Source organism: Hyla sarda, chromosome 4 (genome assembly GCF_029499605.1).
Source record: "Hyla sarda isolate aHylSar1 chromosome 4, aHylSar1.hap1, whole genome shotgun sequence".
Lineage (NCBI taxonomy): Eukaryota > Metazoa > Chordata > Amphibia > Anura > Hylidae > Hyla > Hyla sarda.
The window spans coordinates 269428752-269448549 of record NC_079192.1 but is presented as its reverse complement, the minus strand read 5'-3'; the positions used below and the strand labels follow the sequence as shown (position 1 = coordinate 269448549).

General features: G+C 40.8%; 1 protein-coding gene across 4 annotated transcripts in view; it reads left to right on the top strand.

The window, feature by feature from the left end:
* Positions 1 to 15721, top strand: part of RAB3IP (RAB3A interacting protein) — an 87865-nt gene extending 72144 nt beyond the window's left edge. For all 4 annotated transcript variants that reach the window (XM_056574152.1, XM_056574151.1, XM_056574154.1 and 1 more), the window contains 7 exons: positions 1042 to 1119; positions 1856 to 2056; positions 3462 to 3590; positions 6009 to 6121; positions 12008 to 12107; positions 13873 to 13942; positions 15340 to 15721. In XM_056574152.1, coding sequence (XP_056430127.1) covers positions 1042 to 1119; positions 1856 to 2056; positions 3462 to 3590; positions 6009 to 6121; positions 12008 to 12107; positions 13873 to 13942; positions 15340 to 15422 — 774 coding nt within the window. In that variant the 3' untranslated portion in view covers positions 15423 to 15721. The remainder of the gene's footprint in view (positions 1 to 1041; positions 1120 to 1855; positions 2057 to 3461; positions 3591 to 6008; positions 6122 to 12007; positions 12108 to 13872; positions 13943 to 15339) is intronic.
* Positions 15722 to 19798: the final 4077 nt, after the last annotated feature.

Below are 19798 nucleotides of genomic sequence, written 5' to 3'. Positions count from 1 at the left end.
CTGGGAGGCTACTGCTTCTGCTATATGTGCAATGCTTTCACTTTCCAGGTCTGGCACTAACCACTCCCCTTCTTCTGACAACTCTGCCCTTTTCGTAAATATTCGCTCCTCTTCCTCAGCATGGCCGAAGCATGAGAATATGTTGCACATACAGCAGCAGCCTCCAGTGCAGTTAAGAAGAAACTACCACATTAGCAACAAGATGTATAACTCCTGAACAGCTGCGCCAATTCTTTTTTTTACCCGGTAAGAAGCGTTAGAAACAGGGTCAACCTGTATATTCAGATTAGAATAAGTGGCTCTGCTGTAAGTTTCCCTTTAACTTGTAGGACAACATTAATGATGTCATGGGAGAGTTCACTGACAGAAAACAAATACATTTTTACTTAATTTTAATGTTTGGACCAGCTTATAATTTTATATACGGATTCATTTTGGGCCATCTGCTATTAGACCACCCAACTTAAATTTATATCACCTTAGAAAAAGGCCCTGTAAAGGCCAACTGCTTACGGTCAGTGGTTGAGCAGATTTATTTTCTTAAGATGTTTATAGGTTGTATTCTTAGATGCCTAGTGGCACGTTTATACAATGAATGTGTATTAAATATATGGACCTTGCCAAGATTTTAAGCTGTTTAACGTTCCATTTATATCCTGTTCTATCGCTTAAAAAAAATTGACCTCAGCTGCACAAAGGTTCTTTAGTAGTGCTTCAGCACAGAAACTAGTTTTACAAGACACTGTTAATACATTTTCATAAAGGTTTAACTTCTTCCTAGAAAAATATAGTAAATTCCTGGTTTTACCTTGACCTAACCGGTCCCTGAAAAGTCCTAATTGCTTTCTTATTTAATCAGTCTACCACACAGACTTCCTCTGCTTCTGTCTTGTAACATTTCAAAGTTTTTTCTAGTTTTCTGTTGAGAATGTATGCTTGAACTGCTGGATTCAAAGTTTACTATTAATGGGATTGAGGTCATTCATCTGATTGGTAGCGGATATGGAGGACATCCAAATGATCAATGTATATTTATTCCAGGAGGCACACAAAATGGTTCGTGAAGCAAACGTAAAACAGGCCACAGCAGAGAAGCAGCTCAAGGAAACGCAGGGAAAGGTATGTGTCGAAGGAAATCTGTCAACTCTATTTGCTGCTAATAGCGTTAGAAATAGCAGTTAGAAAAACAAACTACCTTTCCTGTGGCTGATAGTGGATGCAAACGTTTAAAAAGTAAATTTTTTCGCAGCCAAGTGTCTAGGAGGTGGAGCCATTGTGTATTTATTTATTCATATGATTTATACTCTTGTGTTTAAAACATCAACATGTGCTTCAAGCTTGTTTGGATTATTTCCTTTTATATTTTTGTGGACTTAAGAATTTAACACTACTCATTCATTGTACATCTGCAAACCATACATACTTTACTACCGTACCATTCTTATCTAGTAGAATAATATTTTTAATAAACCCATATCCATCAGATAAACTTCAGCAAGATCTTCAGAATATATATATATATATATATATATATATATATATATATATATATATATATATATATATATATATGTATATATGTATGTATGTTTTAACAAACAGGAGGATCAGGCATACCAGCACCTTGTCTCTCTTTATGCATGCATAGTAGTGATTACAGGAAGGTCGGGGAAACTGCATACACATATGGCAAGCATAAGTTTATGTTCTGTTTATCTACATTATGCCAGAGATCTAGGTGATTTGTTCATGTACACAAAGTTACTGAGTGGTACAGAGGCACTAGGTGGTTGGGAACCAAATAATGGTACTATTTTTATTATTTTTAGTGAATAATAAAATATTTTTTTAATAGATTGATGTTTTGCAAGCAGAAGTTGCAGCACTTAAAGCTCTCCTGTCCACATCTCCAACCTCTCCGACAAAAGAGTTACAGCCAGGTGGAAAGACTCCATTCAAGAAAGGCCATGCAAGGAACAAAAGCACAAGCAGTGCTATGGGAGGTGGCACTCTGGACCTTACTGTAATGCAGCCAATTGTGAAAAAATGTAAAGAGGTAATGAAAATATTTATTGGCTTTTATTTTATTGTTAGTGTTGACAGTGGCAGTCATTATTTGTAATGGCCTGCTAGGTTGGCTCATCATGGTTCTTTTTCCTTTCAAATAGTTGATAGTCAACTACTACTTTTTTTTTGTGTGTTCTTTAGGTCATGTTAACATGTTCCTTACTTGTTGTTGAGATTTTGCATACACAGGTAATCTCATAGCTTGTAATCATGGACTCAGCCTATACGCACGCTCCCAAGGACTCCATATCCCATAAAATTTACGCATGGCCTTACTTTTTTCATGAATCACCCATGGGTGTTATAATTTAATTTAATTTCTGCTGTTTAAACCCTATTAGCTCCATAGTCAGGTTTGTCTTCTAGTTTATACATGAAATTGCAATATTCCAGCACTTTTTTTTTTTTAAGTTCTGCATTGTGCTAGTATACTTATTACTCCTGTAAATAATGTATGTCTTTACAGAGATTGTAGAGACTTGGCCATTAGAGACGAGCGAACTTTCAGTAAATTCGATTCGTCACAAACTTCTCGGCTCGGCAGTTGATGACTTTTCCTGCATAAATTAGTTCAGCTTTCAGGTGCTCCGGTGGGCTGGAAAAGGTGGATACAGTCCTAGGAGACTCTTTCCTAGGAATGTATCCACCTTTTCCAGCCCACCGGAGCACCGGAAAGCTGAACTAATTTACGCAGGATAAGTCATCAACTGCCAAGCTGAGAAGTTTGTGACGAATCAAATTTACTGTAAGTTCGCTCATCTCTAATGGCCATGATTAAGCAGACTTAGCTGTAAGGCTAGGTTCACACTACAGCATTCTCGAGTGTAATTCCATTTAATACTTGAAAATTCCAGTGCAACAGAATCCCATTGCTTTCAATGGGATTCCGCTGCATGGTGCAGTGGTGAAATCCCACCGCCGGAAGAATGATCCTGCTAATTTTTTCACTGGAATCCAAGCAGAATACATTGCTGTCTATGGGGACTTGATTCAGTCACTGCAACTGCCTGAAGGAGTTTTCCAGGAATTTTTCAATGATGGCCTATCCTGTGGAAATGAAGTGTTCTGGAAAATGAGTGATATCTGTGCATATTCTACCATTCCAAGGCAACAAACAGACAACTTTTGTTTGGCAGATTTTGCTGTGTTTTTATTTCTTTTAAAAAGGTAGATTAGTGTAGGGGTTTTTAATTTGGCATTTTACACCTGCCCTTTTCTTATTACCAGTCGTGATTCTTTCATCACATGACTCGGGAATTTCTTTTTAAGAATTGGGGGGAAAACCTTCTTATATTTTCAAATTTCAAATACTGTCAAATACTGTGTGAACATAGCCTTATGCTAATTTTAAGCTAGATGTATGATTTTTTTTCTTTTTCTCTCTTTTTTTATAGGCTGACTTATCACTTTACAATGAATTCAAAGCATGGAAGGAAGAGCCACTGATGGACAGAACATGTCCATTTTTGAAAAGAGTCTATCAGGAGGACATCTGCCCCTGTTTATCATTTCCAAAGAATGAGGCAAGTAACTCTTTTTCGATTTTTCTTTTTAAAGGGGTATTCCAGTGTGGTCCAAATTTTATATAGTGCTAGGGATGTAGTGAAATGAAAACAAATTATACTTACTATACATGCCTACACTTGGTCTCGCTGCAGCTCCCATTGATCTTATTCCAGTGCCCTGATGCTCCTGTCATCTGTAATGAGATCTCATTGTAGAACCTGCCTGCCCAGCCAATTTATGATCGAGGTTGGACACCATTTGGGCTGATGATTAGCTCAGTGGGCAGATCATGCATAGAACTCTCGCCTCAGAAGGACAAAAGAGACTTTTATAGGAGCTGCAGGGAGACTGGGTTTAGGGAACTATAGCTTTTTTTTATTTGGTATTTTTTTTTATTTGATTCTCTACACAATGAAAACATAATTTTTTTTGCCCACATTGAAATACGCTTTTAATGGCCTTTATAGTCATTTGTTTTAATAGATAGAAGATAAAGTTGACTTTGATAGTATGAGTAGAGATGAGCGAAGTTAGTGATTTGATTCGTCATGAACTTCTCGGCTCGGCAGTTGCTGACTTTAGCCTATATAAATTAGTTCAGCTTACAGGTGCTCCGGTGGGCTGGAAAAGGTGGATACAGTCCTAGGAGAGAGTCTCCAGCCCACCGGAGCACCTGAAAGCTGAACTAATTTATGCAGGCTAAAGTCAGCAACTGCTGAGCCCAGAAGTTTGTGACGAATCGAATCACTGTAACTTCGCTCATCTCTAAGTACCATGTAATAGCATGTTATAAGTTTCCTGTTATAAGGCCCCTTTTCTCCACTTAACAGGCTTCCCCCTTCTCCTCCTTCTAACTTGGCATTCAGTCAGAATATATGTTAAATGTCTATCTTGAGAAACCAGGGATCAGAGAGCGACACACTCTGAGGTAGCATACCACAGTGCTTGATTTACATCTAACACTACACTATAATTTACGCCTTGTTTCTGCTGCTTCTAAAGGTGTACAATAGAGCGATATGGGCACAGTATGCCATCTTATATGTGTAAGCAGTGTATGAGCCTTATTACAGCAGCGATTTTGCAAACCCTTGTTCTGGAACAACTAAAAATTTGATAGCATGAAAAAACTTAAAAACTGTTGAAAAATGGAAAGTACAAGCTATATAATAGCCATAAATTGTGCTTCCTATTTACACATATGCATGACTGCTTATTTTTAAGTCACCTGTAAATGCACCCTGACTTTTTAAGGATTGGGCTACATTCACATATATTCTGCCTCATCCTGCATTGCAGAAACTTGCCATGCACAAATTGCCATGCTGTAGGTTGAAAAACTGCGCTGCGGGAAATTTTATTACATGGATTGGTTGTGGATATTTTGTAAACTTCTCCATAATGAAGAATCTGCCACAAAACCCAATTTTTGTGGATTTTGCAATATAGCAGAAATAAAATCTGCACCAAGAACGTATGTTAACTAACGTAGGGTACCAGGGTTGCTGACTAGGTTAATATTGTTACTAGTTTTATTAGAATGTGACATGGCAGGATGGTGCTGTGGGAATAATTTTTTAGGGTATGTTCACACTACAGTGTGTGAACGGAATCTCCGCTTGCTGAATTCAGCGAGCGGAGATTCAGCCTGGCAGCCGACGTCGGCGGCGGTAGGATGGCTATGCAGTGCTCGCGGACTTCTGCTCAAAGAATGAACATGTTCTTTCTTTGCGCGGAGCAATTTCTGCGTTGGAATTGTCCACCGCTGAAATTCCGCAGAGTGAACGGGTCTCGCAGAGACCCATTCATACTAGTGTTAAGTTCACACCGCGGAATTCCGTAGTGTGAACATACCCTTAGAGATATCATGTGGAGTTGCTGGACAGTGACATCTCTGGATCTGTCCTGTGCCCTATTCTGTATTATAGTGGCAGCAGGATTTGTGTGAGTTATTGTTGCCACTTAATTGTTTAAACAGCTTGGATTGTGTGGTCAAGTGTGTGTTTGCTGAGGTGCTTTGGAGTGTGAGTCATAGCAGTAGCTTGAATTTTCATGCAAAGTTGGTTGCGCTTAAACTCGCGCTGACAGCACAACCTGATCTTGGGTGAGAAATTCTAACTGCTACTATATGTAATACCTCAGCTGATTGCAATATAGAATTCACAGCATCAAATCTCCAATATTCTCCAAGTTCCATTCTGCAATTGACTAGAGTCCTGCTTCATTCAGGTTCTCCTCTTCTAAACACCTTTGCTATCCATCCGCTTACCGTCAGCCCTTGTATTAGCCTGACCTGTAGAGGTGGGGTAAACTTAGAATTCTCGATTCTGACCAACATCAGAAATATACTCATTTGAAATAATTTTGGATTTTCTTCTGTAGAAGATGCTATAATTATGTGTCATTAATGAGACTTAATGGTATTTATCTTGTAGCTGGCAGCGGCTGTACTTGAAGCTGTTGAAAATAATACTTTGAGTGTTGAGCCTGCTGGCCTTCAGCCTGTTCCATTTGTGAAAGCTTCAGCTGTTGAATGTGGAGGACCAAAGTAAGTAATTCAAAAATTAATAAATGTACTGGCGTGCACTTGGCTGTTTTCATCAGTCCTATAGACTTTACATGGAGCGGTAGCACACATACCTGACTGCTACTCCATTAAAACTTTGCCTGTTTGGTAAAGTGTGGTGCTTAGAATCACACTTCCACTGATCTATTGGGTCCCAGGAGAAGGGCTGTTGGTGGTCAGATCTCTTCACAAATTCCAAGGAAAACTCAATTTATTGTAATATACATCAGTCAGGTTACCTCATTAGGATACCGTTATTTAGCAAAAACACAACAAGGGGATTTCTGTAGCTTCTAAATGGGATGACAACCTTTAAATAAAGGGGTTATCCACCATAAGGTGATTTTAGTACGTACCTGGCAGACCGTAATGGACATGCTTAGGAAGGATCTGCGCTTGTCTTGGGGCTAAATGGCTGTTGTGAGATTACCATAACACTGTGGCTAGTTTTATGTGAACTTGTATTTCTTGTTTGACTTATGGTTTTTTGACTAAAAATCCCACAATGCCACTTTCCTCCCTCACACATCAGCCACCCCACCCATTGAAACAAAAGACCTGTGGTCTTCAATCAGGGTGCCTACAGCTGTTGCATTAGTTGCAGATTGATCCCTCCATCCATTGAAGCAGATAGGCTCCCTGTCATCAGCTGACTAGTGAGTCAGGTCTCGGCCGCATTGCAAGCTGGGAAAAATCCGAGACAACAGTCATTTTGTATGCTGGTAAAAACATATAGTGAGGTGAAAATCACAGAAGAATTGTGAGAAAACCAATACACACAGGTACAGACACTATATTATGAACTACACTAACTTTATAGCCCCTGTAGCATAGTCAAATAAAAAAAAAAATCCTGGAATACCCCTTTCATTCTGGTTCTCGCCGATACCAAGTATGAGTACTTTTATTTTAAAGGGAATCTGACACCAGGGTGACCTGGTTTCTAGCGCTGTTTACCATATATGTGGGTTCCTTGTGTACAATGGAGGCGCCTGCTGTAGTATGAGCCAAGATTTTGCTCTTCTCCATTGGACAGAACAGGGAATTTGTATTGGGGCGAGACTGAGGACCACATGGTGAGCAGGGGTAGAAACTGGGTCACCTGCACTATCTACCTATAAATTCAAGTTAGTGCAGGTGACTCTGCTGTAAGATTGCCTTTAATTGTAGGTAGTATCCCCTTGCAGACACTAGCAGCAGCCCCGCCTTTAGACATTAGTAGCAGCCCCCCTGTAGAACGCAGCCCCCCCTTGTAGACAGCAGGCCCCCCTTTAGACAGCAGCCCCCCTGCAGATGTTAGTAGCAGCCTTCCTGTAGACCGCAGCCCCCCTTGTAAACAGCAGGGCCCCCCCTTTAGACAGCAGCCTCCCTGCAGATGTTAGTAGCAGGCCCCCTGTAGACCGCAGCCCCACCCTTGTAAACAGCTTACCTGTGGCTGTCATCTGACGGGTGCTGCTGCTGCCCCGTTCTCCCGTCCGCATAATGGCGTTCTATGGAGGAGCATGTGACATGCACGTCACTCTGCTTCCTCCGTAGCGTTACGCTGGGCGCAGTGGAGAAGGTGGAGTGACGTGTGCGTCACATGCTCCTCCATGGAATGCCATTATGCGGACGGGAGAACGGGGCAGCGGAGCGGCAGCAGGTATCGGATTTTGTATCGGGCACATTGAACGAGCCCACGATACCAGGAAAATGGCTAGTATCGGCCCCAATACAGTTACTAGTATCGGTATTGGGACATCCCTACTTTAAATATACGTAAACAGTCATAGCAGGAACACCATGTGAATAACCTAGATTTTGTTGTCAATGGACCCTGTCAATAAGTGGCATATTTTGGTCTGCATTTTAATAGTTCTTGCAGTTGATATGTTGGAAGCAAGAAAAATGTGCAAATGTAAGTTTCTGAGCAACTTGAATAGGGTCTAAATGTAATGGCCTGACAACTGGGTCGGAGTATTTTTGAACAGCAGATCCTGTGGCCTGGTTTTGGTATGCAGTGGTTAGTACCTTTTCAGAAATGGTCAAACATAGGACAGCTGGTCAACATGACCATCAACACCCTGGGCTCATTGATGCTTGTTGGGAGAAAGCTACTGCAGCACATTGCTCACAAAGTTACTGTAGGCTATGATAGAAAGCAGGAGCTTAGCTAATGATTTATAGGCCCTGTTGCAGAAGCTCAGCTCTTTATAGATATGCTTTCTCATATTTATCTTTCCAACCCATGCCTAGCTCCCCACTTCAGCTGGCTCAGGCAGAATCGATAGAGTAACTGTGGGCCCCTGCAGACCAATATACTGGTGGGGTCCCCTTCTGAAGCCATCTTTCTTTTCTATATTAACTCCTGGGGTTTCTATATTAACCCCTGGACCAGGGGTTTTTCTGTTTTTGCACTTTAGTTTTTTCCTCCTTACCTTTTAAAAATCATAACCCATAAAATTTTGCACCTAAAAATCCATATGATGGCTTATTTTTTGCTCCACCAATTCTACTTTGTAATGACATCAGTCATTTTACCCAAAAATCTACGGCGAAAAATAAAAATAAATCATTGTACGACAAATTTGAAGAAATAAACGCCATTTTGTGAATTTTGGGGGCTTCTGTTTCTACACAGTACATTTTTCTGTAAAAATTAAATTTTATCTTTATTCTGTAGGTCCACACGATTGAAATTATACCCTACTTACGGTATATAGGTTTGATTTTGTCGTACCTCTGGAAAAAATCATAACGACATGCAGGAAAATTAATACATTTAAAATTGTCATCTTCTGACCCCTATAACTTAATTTTTTGTGAGGAGGGCTCATATTTTGTGCCGTGATCTGAAGTTTTTATCGGTACCATTTTTGTTTTGATCAGACTTTTTGATTGCATTTTTTTTTTTTTAATGGTATAAAGTGACCAAAATAAGCTATTTTTGACTGGAATTTTTTTTGCGTATGTCATGGACTGTGCAGTTTAATTAACAATGTATTTTTATAGTACGGACATTTACGCGTGCGGCGATACCACATGTTTCTTTTTATTATGTTTATATATTTTTTTATATTAAATAGACAAAAAGAAAAAAGGGGCGGTGTGCACCTCGTGCAGGTAAATTAGGAGAAAAATAGGGGCCAGCAGGATGGACCTTTACCTTGAGGTGTAATGCTAAGGGCACAACACCTAAAGTAGATTGTAGATTGTGTGGGTCGCGGCATCCTGGTTCCTCTGGAATTTCTGCAGGGAAATCCAGTACATCAAAGAAAGGCAGAGTTGATCAAGGTGATCATCAAATGGTGGAACATCGGAATGGAGCGCAGACCTCTGGATGGTAGGTAAAACTTCTTTAATGGATAAAAAATGGTGCAACGCAAAATTACAGAGCGTTTCTAGCCCGTACTGGGTTCTTCTTCAGGCAGTAATACAGTGTAACATACATGTGTAGATTTATGATGGTACAAGGATTTACTTCTGGGTTTGGTATGGCGTGAGCTATGGCAGAACCGAAAGGTAAAAGATAATGGTAAAAATGCAAAATAATTTAAATATTAGTGCTTAAAATACTGAGAACACATTAAAATGTCATATATAAAAATATCTGATGAGAATAAAAATAGAATATGTGAAATTACCGCAAGATGAATTAACAATGGAAGGATATGTGCGCAGGCGCAGAAGGGAGTAGTAGGAACGGCTGGAAGTCAGATGTTAGAGACAGCTGTTTGGAGCTGCGCTGGCGCAGGGCTACCATAGAGGAGTCCGATAAGTAAAATGATGCGCACGCGCAATGCAAGGAAGCACGGAAATATAACTGGGTGAAGAATTAATGCTGGAATGTGAGTACTGATTATATGATTTCTTTAAGCTACGAACTTTATCTCCCCACAGCCTTAATGAGGTTAAACACCCAGAACATTTCAATTGTTCAATTTCAATTGTTTGAACTGGTTGTTTACTAAGGAGTAAATCAATTGGGGTGATGGTAATCTGTGGAACAGTTTCCGGATGTATAAGACATCTAAGTATTTGTCAATACTGTTTAAGCCTTCTTGGCAAACAGTATTGTCAAATACTGTATGTGGTAGCCACAGAGTATCCAGACAAATGGAGGCTATGGGGTTAAGATGCAGTGATCTTCTCTGCTCCTTTCAGGGCAGCCACTTGTTTTCTGAGTTTACTCCTCTGACCTTACACGCCATGCTCCTGTTGCCCAGCCTATGTAACACCTCTGCTTCTGTCAGTGACAGTGTTCTGCTCTGGGGCTGAGCAGACAGAGAACACTTCCACCTCTTGTTGCTCTGAGCATTGGTGCAGCAGGTCAGGCAGAAGCAATCCACCTTAACTTGGTCAGAGAGGCCTCTGGGCCTAGTCAGAGCTATGATCTGTGACCCCTAGCTACACCACTGATAGAAAGATGTCAGAACACTCTGTGCATTGCAGCTTCCTGAATTTTAGGCAATGAAACTGCACACTGATCGGAGTTCTCACGCTGATCCTTGTCCACTGCAGAAAGCACCTACAGTGAGCATTGATGTTTGCCCTTAGCAGAAAGTGTTCTATTCTGAGCTTTGTTCTGCTGAGAACTCCATGGGTGCAAACATTTATTTGGATTTACATTTACGAATAGTATCAACCTAAACATAATTGCAGTGTACAGCTTCATATCCTTTGATTGCAGTGGCTAGAGATGAGCGAACTTACAGTAAATTTGATTCGTCACGAACTTCTTGGCTCGGCAGTTGATGACTTTTCCTGCATAAATGAGTTCAGCTTACAGGTGCTCCCGTGGGCTGGAAAAGGTGGATACAGTCCTAGGAGACTCTTTCCTAGGAATGTATCCACCTTTTCCAGCCCACCGGAGCACCTGAAGGCTGAACTAATTTACGCAGGAAAAGTCATCAACTGCCGAGCCGAGAAGTTCCTGACAAATCGAATTTACTGTAAGTTCGCTCATCTCTAGCAGTGGTTGCAGGATAACTAGTCCTGCCACTGTGTCATGGACTTGAAATCATTACTAAACAATTTTTGCAAAGTTTGATGTTTTGCCTACAAATTCACCATATCGTAATCCGTTTGAGTATATGTTGCAGAATATAAAGTCTAATCCATACCTTACAACTTGCTAGACTTAAAGGGATGGTCCAGCCACAAAAAAATGTAACCCCTATGGACAAGATAGGGCATAAGTGTGTGCTCATGGGGGTGCAACTGCTTTGAAACCTTCCTGTGATGTCCAGAACAGGAACTCTGCTTTGTGTGTGCTTATATCCTAGATTATCCATTTATTTCTATGGGACAGATTACACATAACACTTCCATAGATCTTGTGGAGTCCATGTCTAAACAGATTAGATGTTTTGCAGATACGAGGGGGAGCTAGACAATGTTAGGTAGTTTTAATGTTATAGCTAAATGGTGTGCTTTTGTTGAATAAAAATAACCTTTAAGTAGGTCGCTATCAGAGATTTAGCAGACATTTATTTTAACATCCTAAAACATGTTTACAGTTAGAACAAAACAGAATGGTCCAGCGCTTGTGATGGTAAATTCCCGAGGATTTATTAAGCAGATTCAAAGACAGGTACAGACTGGGTGACATGTTTCGGCTGCTAGTTCACAGCCTTAGTGATAAGGCTAAGGATGTGAACTAGCAGCCGAAACACATCGCCTGGTCTGTACCTGTCTTTGAATCTGCTTAATAAATCCTCGTGAATTTCCCGACACAAGCGCTGGACCATTCATTTTTGTTCTATATTGCCTGGAATTGGTCTGCTCCGGTCCGAGACGCTCGGGGCTGCATAGGGAAAGCTGGACGTTGCAGCACTTTGGAATGTTTAAAGTTACTAATGTTTTATTACAGTATCTATTGTTTTTTAGAAAATGCGCCTTGAGTGGTCAAACAAAGTCTTGTAAGCACAGAATCAAACTTGGAGACTCCAGCAATTATTACTATATTTCTCCATGCTGTAGATATAGGGTGAGTAGGATGCTTATGATTATTTTATCAGTCTTTTTAAAGTGTTCGTGTTAATACAGTATAAGCTTTTGACATGTCATTCACACACAATGGCTCAAATATCTATCCATGTTGCATTGTGATTTGTATGACATTAAGTATAAAAACATTTGTCCTGTATAAATGTCCATCTGCATGCACAACTTGTCATTCTGTTACCCTCATCTGTGTGAGTTTAGTATCACAAAATAATTCCCTTTTGCTCAAGAAGACTGTGCAGACCGTACGTCCACCGGACTGGTGTATTGGTGTGACTAGTTGGAGCAAGTGGGGTCATTAACACAGCTGTTCTATGACCGTACATTTAACACCATTTCCAGCCAACCATGCACCAGGTTGTGGGGTCAATAAAGAGGTGCATGGAAGTGGCTCACTTGAAAAATGCCATATCTTCCAATTATTAAATAGGGAGGTATGTCCGTATCTTATACGGCTGGATTCTTCATATTCATCATACCTTGACACCAAGACCCTTTTGTATGGATCCCTGCCCGAACTGTACCTGTTGGGTAAATCTTACACAATAAGTGGGTCATGTCTGGTACCCCTAGAAAGACGATTTGATGAAAAAGCCAAGTAGAAGAAAATTATTTGGGCGCCTAGCCCATGATGAAAGAATTAGGCATTTTTTGATTTCTTGGGCACAAAGGTATGACTTGGAAAGGGGATGGACTGCCCCTGGAGGTATAAAACTCCTATCTTAGAGAGCTGGGGTGTGCTTGCATGGGGGACAAGGTCTAATTTTGGATGCCAGACTCCATTTTCTACCAGACTCTATATGGCTGTCCAGGAATCGCCTCATCTACACCAGGGAGGACATGTCCATCCAGGACTGCAGCAGGCTGATCCATAGCCTGCTTAGAGACTTTTCCATCTTGGACAGTCTAGACATCGATGAAGAAGAGGACTAAGGCCCCTCTACTTCCCCACCTCATGTGTTTGCTGAGTAGTTTGGCCCTGTGATTCTCCCCTACCTACCCCCCTAGATCCCACACCCCTCCCCAATCACAGACTGTAATGTATTGTTGTTTCTTTTATAACAAGTGATGGAGTGGAGTGTTAGTGTAGCATGTGGTATATGCGTACTTTGTCTTATTTACATTTTCTATGTACTGTGAGTATTTTTGTTCATAATAAAACAATTTATTAAGTCCGGCCTTAGTATGGTAAAACGAGCATACTTTGTCCTTAAAGAGAGTGGAGTTATAGCTCTAAATTAACTTACCTGTTCGGCTACAATATAGATTTGGATGAATCTTTTTCCTGTTTAGTAAACTACTGGGGATAGTAGATTATATTTGGGAATTGTAGCATATCCAGATTGGATTGGTAGCTTTCTGTCGGCTAGAAATTGACAGCTGGTGGCAGTGATACCTTTTAAGTTTGGGTGATCTAAGTGTGGGACCCCCCCGTGATGTCCTGTACCGGGTCAAGGCATTGCCTTGGCTGTGCATGATTAAATGCGCGTGTCGATGAGAGACAGAGAGAGACCATGGAGGGGGAGTATCGGCTGGGGCGTCATGCTGTGGCCAACACGTCTCCTGCACGGGGAGAGCCGAGGCAGAGCCGGGACCCCGTACTGGAGATCGCGGGGGGGTCCCAGCGTTCGGACCTCCAGCGATCAGACCCTTAACTCCTATCATGAGGATAGGCGATAAGTGTTATACACCGCAGATCTCCTTTAATATTTAATATAATAACTAATGTGTATTATTCTATTTTGCAGATTACCTCTGTATGTAATTTCTTTACATATATTAGGTACATCCATCAAGGACTTGTTAAACAGCAGGATGGTGAGTAATTATTGTGGAGCTGAAAATATTACTGTGGATCATGTTAAAGGCGATATTTCATACTGGAAAACGTATCCCTATCCCAAGGATAGGGAATAAGGTTTAGATTGCAGGGGGTTCGACCGCTGGGACTGCCGCTATCTCCTGTACGAGGCCCCGGCTCTCCCCGGCAGCGCTGCGTCACGACTCCTGCAGAAAGTGGAGGCCGACATGCCCCCTCCATATATCTCTATGGAAGAGCCGTTCAGTTGTCTTCGGCTCTTCCATAGAGATATATGGAGGGGTGTCAGCCGCCACTTTGTGTGTGGGTTTTTCAGCATGAGAGATCTCCTTTAAAGAGTACCTGTCATCAAACCATATTTGCTAAACTAACTCAGACTATATTCTATAACTACTCCAAACACATATCCTGCAATAAAAAAAAAAAAATGTCCGCGCTTTAAAAATCTCTATCATACCTTTTACTTTCTCCTGCCTGGAGCTCACACAATGTGAGCAAGGGGAGTGTTCCCCAGCAGGTGCAATGTCACTGAAGCCTGCGAGAGCTGTGCCATGCCCTGCTTCCTGAATTTGGTCTCCTGCTAGGATGGCTGGAGACCAAACAAACTGACTTGCGGCAGGGAACAGAACAAAGCCACCTATAGCCAGTCTTTTCAATCACATTAAAAACATATAAAGGTTGAGAATTTTAACAGCAAGTAAATAGCAATGTGTCTTATTACATAAGAAACAATATATTAAAAGTTTAATTTGGGGACCCGTACTTTTTAAGTTTTATTTATTACACACACATCAACCAGAACATTAAACCTAAAATAATACGTGTTGCATGAGAGCAGTTAACAGACTTACTTTTGACGCAGTTAGCATGAGCACACTGCCCAGTCTAGGGCTCAGCAGTCTGTGCCATTCACAGCAATACACTGGGCTACTGGGCCCAGGAAATGTAGACCCACAAACAAAAAGAGAGCACCAACAACATAGCATGGAAAAATATAATTCTACATCCAAAGGTTAAAAACACCATTAAAAATGGATACTGAAGAAACAAGTAATACAATAAACTTGAAAGACAATTATGCAGGGGAGACACTTAGAGACACTGGCAAGTAAAGTATGCAAAAGACAGAATCAGTTGACCCAGCTGAGACTATAGAAAAGCAGTCTACAAGAGACCTGTGGGGAATATGCACAGCAAAAGAGTAAATCGGACAAGAATAGCCAAGGATAACACCTAGGAACGAACATACTAGTCTGCCATGTGTAGTATCACAAGCCCACCGCATATACTTCGCAGTCAAGTTGCTTCCCCTGTCAAATATAAAATATTTTTTCAAGTATACTACATGTATTTGTATGTAACTTATGTTTTTCCATATTTTTTTCTTTTTTTATAGCTGATCAGATGTTTTGGGAAATTATGCAGTTGAGAAAAGAAATGTCTCGAGCAAAACTTGGATTTTTCAAAGAAGAACTTTGAGACTAATGTATTTGGACTATGATATCTTTCCAAAACTATAAAGATAGAATACAGATGGATAGCGGTAACACAGGGATCTGCATATCTAAGCCACTGAAATAACAACATATCACAACATATCTATACTCTGTTCTTTGTGAGCTACACTACTTAGAGTTCATGTGGTATTCTGACTTTGACTTGTCCTGTGTGCGCTGATATTATTGGCTGCTCACATTCTGGTAAGCATTTGCAAAAGTTACATCTGTAAATTATTAGTGACAACTACATTTTAAAAATAAACGGTAGTTTGAAGTTTCCCTTGTTGTTTGTTTATATTTCTAATACAGTAGTTAGGCTCCTGGGGCTTTAACCCCTTAAAGGGGTATCCCGCCCATAGAACTCTTATAAGATGTCTGATTGCGGAGGTCCTGCCTCTGGGACCAAACGGCACTTTTGTTTTTTTCTCCTCCTCTTCTGAAAATCGGAAAGCTTTAAATTTTCCGCCTACAGACCCACGAGGGCTTGATTTTTGTGCCAATAATTGTACTTTGTAATGACATCAATTACCACAAATTCTACTGCAAAGCAAATAAAAATTATTTATGAATAATTCTATTCAAATAAATTTGTATAGGTTTAATTCTATTATAGTTTATTTTTAAAAAAATTATAACTTATAACAAAAAGAATTATACTTAAAATTGTCGTCTTCTGACACCTATAACTTTATTTTTTCGTATATGGGGCTGTATGAGGGCTCATTTTTTGCGCTGTGATTTGTAGTTGTGATGGGACTTTTTGATTGATTTTTATTCATTGTTTTATGATACATGAAGTGACCAAAAATACACAATTCTGGACTTTGGTATTTTTTTTTTCTGGTTATGCCATTGACCGTGCGGTTTAATTAACATTATATTTTAAGTTCGGTCATTAATGCATGCGGCGACACTACATATGTTTGTTTTTGTTTGCTATATTTTATTTAAAAAATAGGAAAAGGGGGGTGATTCAAACTTTTATTAGGGCAGGGGTTAATCAACTTTGATCGCAGTGTCTAAAGGGTTAAAGGGGTACTCCATTGGAAACCTCTTATGGATAGGGGATAAGATGTAAGATCGAGAGGGTCCCATCGCTAGGGACCCCAATGATCTCTGGGCCGTCCAGAAGACAAAAGCTTGCAGCTTCCACGTTCGTGACATCAGGCCATGCCCCCTCTATTCATGTCTATGGGAGGGGGAATGACAGCTAGTACATAGCAGTCACGCCTCGTCCCATAGAAGTAAATGGATGGGGCGTGGCGGCTTGTATCGCCAGTTGTCGGGCACGGAGCAGAGTTCCCCGCGATCTAACATTTTTTTCCTTTATCCTTTGGATAAGGGATAAGATTTTTCCAATAGAGTACCTAGTTAATGCCGTACATCAGCCTGATCACTATCATACATATCATACATCGGGAGGTGGCAGTGGATGCAAATATATGTCCATAGTTATTAAAGGATTAAGGGTCATCCCCATGGCCAGCATTTTAGTATCTTATTCAACTTCAGCATTCCACTGTTTTTTTTATGAAACTGTTCTATATTGCATAAGTAAACATTAGGTGTTGTAGATACTTGCAGCCATTTGCCCTATAACCCTTGAGAATGCCACCTGTTGTTGGTGAAACGTCGTGGGGCGCAATGTGTATATGGTTTTAAATATCAACAGTTAGGACATGTATACCGGACTGCAGCCGCAACAATACATGGTGAAACACATGTAGTTACATGATTAGAGTAGTAACTAATACATATAGAGATACATATGTTGGCATTTTAATGATAAGCATACTTTTAATAAAAGTAACATTTTATTTGAAACAATGTAGTGGATGGTAAAATTAGGGTACTAGTGATCACATTGTGATTAATTGTAAAAAGATAGAAGGAATTTACCCTCCATCCATAGGTCCTTTTTTTGTATGTGTGCTTGCAGGCATATATGTCTCCAAGCCACAAGATATGTGTAAATATGACTTGGGCTTTAATCCTCTAGTTTATCAATTTTCTTTCAATGTTTGGTGCTTCTGTATTTTCTTTGTTAAAGGGGTAATCTGGAGAGATGTTTTTAAATAAGCTGGTGCCAGATAGTTGTACTGTCAGCTGCATGTATCTTTCCAGTCTGACACTTTTGACACAGACAGAGGAGGCAACAGTGGACAAACTACTCTCGGGCATTCTTTTTAATGGCCTGAACATGGTCAGCTATTGACTATGTTTGGGACATTTCCCACATTAATATGTTGACCGTTTTATCTAACCACGTTGTGGGGTTTTTATTTTCGGGTCCCCCCCCCCCCCCCCCTTTCCATCTTGGCACCTTTCATTTTTCCAGAGTACCTTACACGTGAAAAGGAGGTTTAGGTAAATTGGATAGAGTGGAAACAAGTTTAGTGTAGGTTGTAGGCCTTTTTGAAGAGATGAGTGTTTCATGTTGGTTTTGTGGATTTTAGGGTTGCGGGAGGTTTTAATGGTTGGGGTGGTGAGCTCCATAGCATTGGTGACATCCTAAAGATGGTTGTGTGACAACAGATAAGATGAATGCAAAAAAGGTAATCTCACGAGGAATTTGGGTACTGGGAAATTATATAAGCATTGTATGGCCAGAACTGGTTGTGCACAGCCTAGACGGTGAGATATGGTAATCGTTTACATATGTGGTTTTAAAGATAGACGGAATTAAAGACTGTCATGAGGCAGTGTACATGTGTAACTGGGGGATTATATGGGGTGGCTGAGTGAGAAGGGGGATTACTCACCTTTTATCCAGCATTGGGAAAAACAAAGCCACATTTGTCTTCAGGTTGTGTCTGGTATTGCAGCTTAGTTCTATTGAAGAAAATTGACCCAATTTGTAATAGCACCAACAACCTGCGGACAGGTATGGTATGAAAGAAGTTGGCTCTGTTTTTCTATTGAACTCTATAAGTTTTAGAAGACGAGGAGGATATAGCTCTAAGCTGAAACTCAGAAGTCCTAGATAGCAGAGAGGTAACATCTGGGTTGAAGAGGTAAATTTGAGAGTCATCTGTGCTTGTTTGTTGCCTCCAGTTGGCCATCTAAGGCTGTGTTCACATGATTGAATTTCTGTGCAGTCTCCCTTTGATTTCAATGGGATTCTGCTGCACTGTGCACATGATGGAATGCATCTACCATGAAAATAGAGTCCACAGAAAGAATAGGCATTTCTTAATTAAACTGTAAATTTTTTAGTTTTTAGTTGTACAAACAAAGATAAGAACAGCAGGTCAAATATACAAAGGGCCCTCAAGGCCCAGGTATAGCCAGTAGAACCACCCCAACAGTGCAGGAACGTAGGCAATACTAGGCAGCAACAAAGGTTATGCTACAAAATACAATCACACCCCCCCCCCCCTTCCCACCAGAAGAAATACACAATTGTGGCAAAAAACCTTAACACATTTGCTAAACTCAAGGGGGAGCAGCCAGTACCACCACAAAGAACGCATGAGTATATATGTAACAAATATACAGAAGACAAACACGGAGAACACACTACAGTACAAGAAACGAGACAACAGAATAAGAAAGAAACCAAAGAAAAGGAAAGTAGAACTGCAAAAAGAAAAAGCAAATCGGGGGGTTGGCGATCAGAAAAGCGGTCCCATGGTTCCTAAACGGAGAGGAATAAGGGGATAGTATTATTCAATGCGGCCATGAGTGATTCGAGAGAGAATCTCGCGTATGGGGGCCACCAGGTCATCCTCAGATGGAGAGAGTCCTTTTCCATTTCTTAGCAGTGAGGACAATGTGCATGAAGAGCTTAAACGGCTTCTTATCTAAAACCCGAGTAGACAAGTGCAGAACATAGGGCAATTAATCTAGGGGTACAGACTCCAAACACTCCCTGAATCAATCGACTCGCCACTCTCCAGAAGTTCACTATAAGCGGGCAGGACCAGAATATATGAAAGACAGTCCCCAGGCCAACCCCACAGTGCCAACATTGGGGGGAATAGTGAGTGAGATTCAACTTGTTCAACACCTCCGGTGTGTGATACCACCCCATAAGCAGTTGAAACTGAGTTTCCTTATATGCAGTGCAAATAGAAGCCTTAGAAGGCTGTTCCCAAATAAAATGCCACTGAGGGAGAGTAATGGTGACACCCAGGGCTTCCTCCCAACAATGCATATAGTGATCAGAAGGGGCAGCGCCCAAAGGACAGAGTAGATATCAGAGAGAAGTCCCCTCGTCTGAGGTCCACCATGGCACAAACTTTCAAAATTCGTAGGCAAGGATACGACAGTAGAACAGAGCGTGGAGGTCATAAAATGGCTAAGTTGTAGGTAGTGGAACCGCTCAGAGGAGGGTAGATCCCATCGGGGAAACCA